Here is a 7408-nt window from a genome sequence, read left to right as displayed (position 1 = left end):
GTTTAATATGGCTCAGCATTTTTCGGGGTTGGCTTCTATACCTCGTTTTGTTAATAGAAAATCGAGGAATTTTCCTTGTTTTACTCCAAACGCGCATTTTTCGGGATTGAGCCTCATGTTATGTGTTCGTAGTTGTTGGAAAACTTCTTTTAAGTCAGCTTCGTGCTGTTCTTCCGAGCTGGATTTGACGACCATGTCATCGACATAGATCTCAATATTTCTTCCGATTTGGTCTTTGAATACTTTGTCCATTAGTCTCTGATAAGTGGCACCTGCATTTTTCAGTCTAAAAGGCATTACCTTATAGCAGAAATTACCTTGGTCGGTTATGAATGTTGTTTTATCTTCGTCGTCTGGGTGCATTTGGATCTGATTATATCCTGAGTAGGCGTCCATAAAGCTTAGCACTTTGTATCCTGAGGTATCATCCACGAGTCTGTCAATGTTTGGCAGAGGATATGAGTCCTTTGGGCAAGCTTTGTTCAGGTCTGTAAAATCTACACACATTCGCCAGCTTCCCGTGTTCTTCTTTACCATGACCACGTTGGCCAGTCACGAAGAGAATCGGACTTCTCTGATAAAACCTGCATCGAGAAGTTTCTGGGTTTCTATTGCTGCTGCGGTCCTTCTTTCAGTTCCCAAGTTTCGTTTTTTCTGCCGTATAGGTCGGGCGTTCGGATTAATTGCTAGCTTGTGGCAGATGAAGTTTGGATCGATCACAGGCATGTCGGCTGGTGTCCAAGCAAATAAGTCAGCGTTGTCTTTCAGAATGTCCTTCAAAAGTTGCTTTCTTCCTGCAGAAAAAGCTGATCCAATGTTAGTGTATTGATTATCTGTATGTAGTTCTACCTTTTCCAAATCGTCCGTCGGGGAAGGCCGGTCGTAGTCATCTCTCGGATCCATGTCGGTCAGTCGCGGGATATTTTCTGAATTATACACCAAGTTTATTCTCGGGATTGTGTCTTTTGCGGGCCTCAGCAAACTTGCATTGTAGCATTGCCTGGCTTCTTTGTGATCGGCATGAACCGTTGATATTGTGTTATCCTGCAAGGAAAATTTGACGCACAAGTGAACAGTGGAGACGATGGCTCCGAAGGAGTTCAAAGAGGGGCGTCCCAAAATGATGTTGTAGGGGCTGGCGCAGTCGACTACTAGGAATTGAATGTCTAGGGATTTGGAGTTTGGTGGCTCGCCTAATGTTGTTCTTATCCAGACATAGCCTGATATGGGGACTCTTTCACCCGAAAAACCTGCCAGCTCCCCTCCTGATGGTTGTAGTGAGTTGTCGCTCAGCTGTATCTTCTTGAATGTGGAATAGAACAGGACATCGGCGCTGCTTCCTGGGTCGAGCAACACTTTCTTCACGGTTAATGGTCTCATGCTAACCGAGATTACGACTGGGTCATCTAGGTTAGGCGCTCTTGATTTGAAGTCACTGGCGCCGAAGTTGATGGCGGCTGAGGGTGTTGGCTTTTGGAAGTTTTGTCGGGTTCCTTCCATCGTCAGCATGGTCCTGTAACTTCGCTTCCTTGCTGTGTTCGTCATTCCTCCCCCTGCGAACCCTCCTGAAATGTAGTTTATGACTCCTTTGGCGGTTGGGGTTTCGACTGGGTCTCGCCACGATCCCTTGTCCCTGCGTTCCGAGTTATGCTTTGGTTTACCGATATCTACTTCCTTCTGATTCCTTGAGCTGATGTATTTGTCTAATAGGCCCTGTCGTGCCAGTCTTTCTAGCAAATCCTTAGCAGCTACACACTCGTCTGTAGTGTGACCGAACTTCTGGTGGAAAGCACAATGTTTCCCTTTGTCCACATACCTCTGGTCCTGGTACATTCCGGCCTTGACTGGCGGTTTGATCAATCTGTTATGGAGTATGTCCTTTATGATGTCCTCCCTCCTTGTATTAAACCTGGTATATGAATCAAACTTTGGGGTCAGTTTAAAGGATTTTCTATGTTCTTTAGTGTTAGACCTGTTCGGCTTGTCCTCATCCTTTCGTGGGGTCGGTCGTTCGTTCCTTTGCGTTTCACGAAGCTCTTCTATTTCAATTTGTCCCGTAGCTTTGTCTCGGAATTCTTCTAGCGTTTTTGGCTTTGCCACAGCTATGGCTTCTTGGAATTTTCCTGGTCGGATCCCGCTTTTAATGGCGTGTAGTTGTACTTCTGGGTTGAGGTTGGGGATCTCCATGACCGCCGTGGTGAAACGTGTCATGTACTCCTTGAGGCTTTCGTGTGGCCCCTGCTTGATGGTACTTAGATAGTCCGAATCTCTGACATATATTTTTTATGCTACGAAATGATTGATAAACATCTTGGCGAACTCGTCGAAGCTAGTTATGGATCCTGCAGGCAGATTGGAGAACCACAATAGGGCGGCTCCGTCCAGAAAAGTGGGAAAAGAGCAGCACAGGATGGGGTCACAATCACTGTTGAGGAACATCATGGACTCGAACTTGGTGATGTGGACCTTTGGGTCCCTGATGCCTTTGTATGGCGTCAGGGTCATTGGGAGTGTGAAGTTCAGGGGCATTTTGTAGTTCATTATCTCTTCAGAGAATGGATTGGCTCGTCTCCTCCCGTTCTTGGGGAGATTTTCTGCTGTTTTGGCATTGGATTCTGACTGATGTTCTTCATTCTGCTCTGGATTCGTCTTTTTGCTATGCTCTTTTCGATCTCCGTTGTTTTGTAGGGCTGCCAATAGTTCGGCTATTCGTTGGTTTTCCGCCAACAGTGCGGCGTTTGCGGCAAGGAGATCGGCGTTTACCTGGGGAGAGTGATGAGTTTCGGAATGATCTGTCATCGTCTTATTCCTGCAAAAAAGGAAGGAAAAGAAAAATGTGCAGATATGGGTAAGCTTTTGTAAACGGTTATATTCTCGGCGGGGAGAAGTTAAATGTCGGCCCCACGGTGGGCGCCAAATGTTCTGGCAAGGATATTGCGCTTGATCTATACGTCGGTCTGGTATCACTATAGGAGTTCCTGAGCCGACGTTAACTCCGAGCCGACGTTACCCTTGCGAACCCGGACCCAAGCGTGGTACCTGCAAAAAGGACTCTGATGCCCAAGTCAGTGATAAAATAAAGTACTACTAAAACTATAGATGTAAATTGGAGATGAGTAGCGCAGGACGAGGTCGAGTAATTCTTATAAGATAGGAGAATGTGTTGTGTTTGCTCAACGTCTCCTTTTCGGATTTATAGGCCCAGTGCAGAGCCTTTTCGGTCAGCCTTTTCCGAGATCTCCGTGAGTGGATTGATCCGGACTTGCTGGTAAATACGTTAGCCCCGTGATTCGAGTATATGGGCGGTTTTCGATATCTTACCGTTGCGTCGAGGTATATCTCGGACGTGATCGAGATTCTTGGGTGCAGTACACAGGTATATCTCGGACGTGACCGAGATTCTTGGGTGCAGTACATATACTATCTAATTCATTTTTATTATATATTTTATATTTTAATATATGTTTTATGTGGTGCAATCCTGTATAAAAGACCTGCTTAAAAGATGCTTCCAAGAAGAGCTTGCAAATATTTTAGACAAGCAAAAAATGGAAAACAGAAACTTTGCCGTTATAATAGCAATCATCATATTCTTAATCTCCAACACCATTTCAGCAACTGATACCATAACTCACTTACATCCTCTAACTGAAAACCAAACCTTGGTTTCCAAGAACGGAGAATTCGAGCTTGGCTTCTTTTCTCCCCGCAACTCCGATAACCGCTACCTTGGCATTTGGTACAAGAAGATCGCCATTCAAACCATTGTATGGGTAGCAAACAGAGAAGAACCTGTCACAACACACATCTCTGCATTGCTGACGATAAACATCACACAGAATAGCAGCGCACTACTTGTCCTCCATCAGAATAACTCGGTTCTATGGTCCGTGAGCGTATCAAGAAAACCCAAGAATCCAATTTTACAGCTATTGGATTCAGGGAACCTTGTTCTGAGAGAAGAAAATGATGAGAATGAAGAGAAGAACTATCTATGGCAAAGCTTTGATTACCCTGGTGATACACTCTTGCCAGGGATGAAGCTTGGTAAGGATTTGAAGACCGGGCTCGATCGACGCTTATCGGCGTGGAAGAATGAAAGTGATCCTTCACCGGGAAGCTTCACATGGGAAATGGATGTCACCAACTGGCCAGAACCAATGCAGAGAATCGGGTCCAAGAAACAGTTCAACAGTGGTCCATGGACAGGACTTGATTATAGTGGTAAACCAACGAGGAAGCCCAGCATGGTTTTCAACTTCACATACTTCTCTGACCAGAATGAAGTGTACTTCATGTTCCACCTTGTGAATACCTCGGTCAAAGCTAGGATGGTCATGAACCAGAGCACCTTGAAGCGTGTTCATACTGCTTGGGATCAGAATGAGCAACAGTGGAAGGTGTATGCTCTTCTGCCCAGAGATTTCTGCGATGAATACGGTTCTTGCGGCCCCAATGGGAATTGTGATGGTAACAAGGTTCCAGCTTGCCAATGTTTGAGAGGATTTAAGCCCAAGTCACCCCGTCAATGGAATGGTATTGTTTTCTTTAATTCTTTATTGTAGTAAGCTCCACTCTTAATTTGTTGAGCTCTTTCTTTTCTTAGTGATTGTATTGGTACTTGTGTGACATAGGTGGGAAGTACGATGAAGGTTGTGTGCGTGACACACCACTGGATTGCAAAAGTGATGGATTTGTTAAGTATGTTAAGATGAAAATGCCTGATACAGAACATAGTTGGTTGAACCAGAGCATGAATCTTGTTGAGTGCAGAGAGAAATGCTTCAGAAACTGTTCTTGTATGGCTTATTCAAACTCAGACACCAGAGGATCAGGGAGTGGTTGTGCTATGTGGTTTGGTGATCTTAATGACTTGAGGGTTCACCTAGCTGATGCAGAACACGATCTATATGTCAGAGTTCCTGCTTCGGTGTTAGGTATCTCATACCCTTACTATTCAATTTAACTTTTAAACGGTTTTGTACTTTTAGGTAGCATTTGGTGGAGAGACAGAAACAGAAGAACTGAGACTAAGAGACAAAGACTAAGACACAGAGATTGAAATAAATCAGTATTTTGTTTGGTGTAAAATGGGAGACAGAAATTGAAACAAAAATAAAACTCTAATTTAATTTGCATAAAGGTTAAAATTGAAATTAATTATTTGAAATGAGGGTATTTTAGGTATAAAATATTATTAAAGTTTCAGTTTTTATCTCTAAAAATTTTAGTCTCATGTATCTTCACTTTTTGGAAGTACTGAAATACAGAGAGTTAGAGACAGAAATTTACATAATACTGAGTTTCAGTCTCTCAATCTCTGTCTCAATACCTGAAAACAAACGCTACCTACATACATATACCATATGCACATCAAATACTTATATGTATCGAATTAATTTTTCATAAGATTGTGCTACTGATTATTATCTACAATCGAAACTAAAGTTTGTGCTATGTGTGAAAATAAACCATCGAAGAGACAAAAAACGGAAGCAAGGTCAAGATTGGTGTTGCAATTGGAGGCACTGTTGCCTTATTATGTGTACTTCTCTTAGTTCTTTATTTCATATACATAAGACGAAGTGGCACGATGAAAAGTAAGAAATCTCTTTGTTGATGTACATAAAATAACTTGCTGAATTATGTTTAGGGCTTAGTACATAAAGTAACTTGTGTCGAAAAATATAATCCAGATAATGCAGCAGTAGTAGATCATTTCAAGGAAGAACAGGAAGAGGATTTGGAGCTTCCATTGTTTGACCTATCAGTTATAGCTAGCGCCACAAACAACTTTTCAATCGACAACAAGCTCGGAGAAGGTGGTTTTGGACCTGTATATAAGGTAATATTTATATGCATGATAAGCTGGTTTCATAATCATGCAAAAACAAACTAAAGCCGCTTGTAGCTTACATACAGTATTTGCTATTGGTAAATGGCAGGGGACAATGGAAAATGGACAAGAAATTGCTGTTAAGAGACTTTCTAGAAGCTCTGGCCAAGGACTTAAAGAATTTAAGAATGAAATTGTCTTAATAGCCAAACTTCAGCATCGTAATCTTGTAAAGCTTTATGGATGTTGCATTCATGAAGAAGAAAAATTGCTCGTCTATGAGTACATGCCTAATAAAAGTCTGGATTTATTTATATTTGGTATGAAATTTCTAGATGCTTTGATCCATGTTAAATTGCTCATAGTAGTTGTGGCACTTCAAGAAATGCATATTTAACTGTCTGTTTGTTCTAAAAATATTATACATTGTTCAAAAATGACTAGATAAAACGCAAAGAATGCTCTTGGATTGGTCGAAGCGCTTTCAAATAATTTGTGGAATTGCAAGGGGCATTCTTTATCTTCATCAAGATTCAATACTAAAAATCATTCATAGAGATCTCAAAGCAAGTAATGTTTTACTTGATAGTGATATGAATCCCAAAATATCAGACTTTGGTTTGGCCAAAATTTTTAAAGGAGATCAAAGTGCAGAAACTACGGGTCGAGTGGTTGGAACCTAGTAAGGATTCATAATGCCTCTTAATTTTAATTATACAATGTCAATACCAAACTAATCCTTTTTCTTATATTATTCATTAGTGGATACATGGCACCAGAATATGCAATAGACGGAAATTTTTCAGTGAAATCTGATGTCTTTAGCTTTGGCATTTTGCTGCTGGAGATAGTATCCGGAAAGAAGAACAAAGCAAACCATCATGATAAAGAAAGTACATACCTTGTTGGATATGTAAGTATAGATCAGTTATCATTTGATCATGTCTATCCAAACTTATACTTCACAATGAATGCTACATAATTTGGTATATGCATATATAGGCTTGGGATTTATGGAGAGAAGAAAGGCATATAGAAGTAGTTGATGAATACCTCAAAGGTGATCTCTCTGAAGCGTTGCGCTGCATTCATATAAGTCTCCTTTGTGTGCAGCAGAATGCACATGATAGGCCAAACATGTCATCAGTGGTTATGATGTTAAGCAGTGAAATTAGCTTGCCTCAGCCAAATCCACCAGCTCTGTTTCTTGGAGATCATTCGGATCAACAACATCCTTCATCTCTCAATGAATTAAGTATTACAACTTTAGAAGCTCGTTAGGATTCGGAAGCATGCCTCAATAATCACAATATGCTGCACACATAAATGTAACAAACCTATGCAGTATGGCATGGCTAGTAGTGTTTTTAATTTCTTTCTTTATTTCTTTGCCTGGGTGCATTGTGTTAGTTGCTATGGAGTTCTGCATAATAATGTAGTTCAATTTGGATAGTACATGTATATCCTGTGCCATGCCATCGCCTCCATATTATAAGGCAAAGGGCAAAGGCTTTCCCTTAAAAGAAAACCAAAACAACAATCTCCTATTTTAAAATTAGTTAGTTAGTTAGA

General features: G+C 41.2%; 1 protein-coding gene across 1 annotated transcript; it reads left to right on the top strand.

Moving 5' to 3' along the window:
- Positions 1-3510: 3510 nt before the first annotated feature.
- On the top strand, positions 3511-7408 carry LOC130944524 (G-type lectin S-receptor-like serine/threonine-protein kinase At4g27290). Its single transcript, XM_057872872.1, has 8 exons — positions 3511-4536; positions 4635-4937; positions 5481-5600; positions 5697-5845; positions 5946-6156; positions 6281-6518; positions 6599-6749; positions 6839-7408. Exons 1-8 carry the CDS (start codon positions 3549-3551, stop codon positions 7115-7117), a joined length of 2439 nt encoding a protein of 812 aa, XP_057728855.1. The 5' UTR covers positions 3511-3548; the 3' UTR covers positions 7118-7408.

This window comes from Arachis stenosperma, chromosome 8 (genome assembly GCF_014773155.1).
Source record: "Arachis stenosperma cultivar V10309 chromosome 8, arast.V10309.gnm1.PFL2, whole genome shotgun sequence".
Classification (NCBI taxonomy): Eukaryota; Viridiplantae; Streptophyta; class Magnoliopsida; order Fabales; family Fabaceae; genus Arachis; species Arachis stenosperma.
Note: the sequence above shows the minus strand (reverse complement) of the source record. Positions and strands in the feature narration are given on the sequence as shown.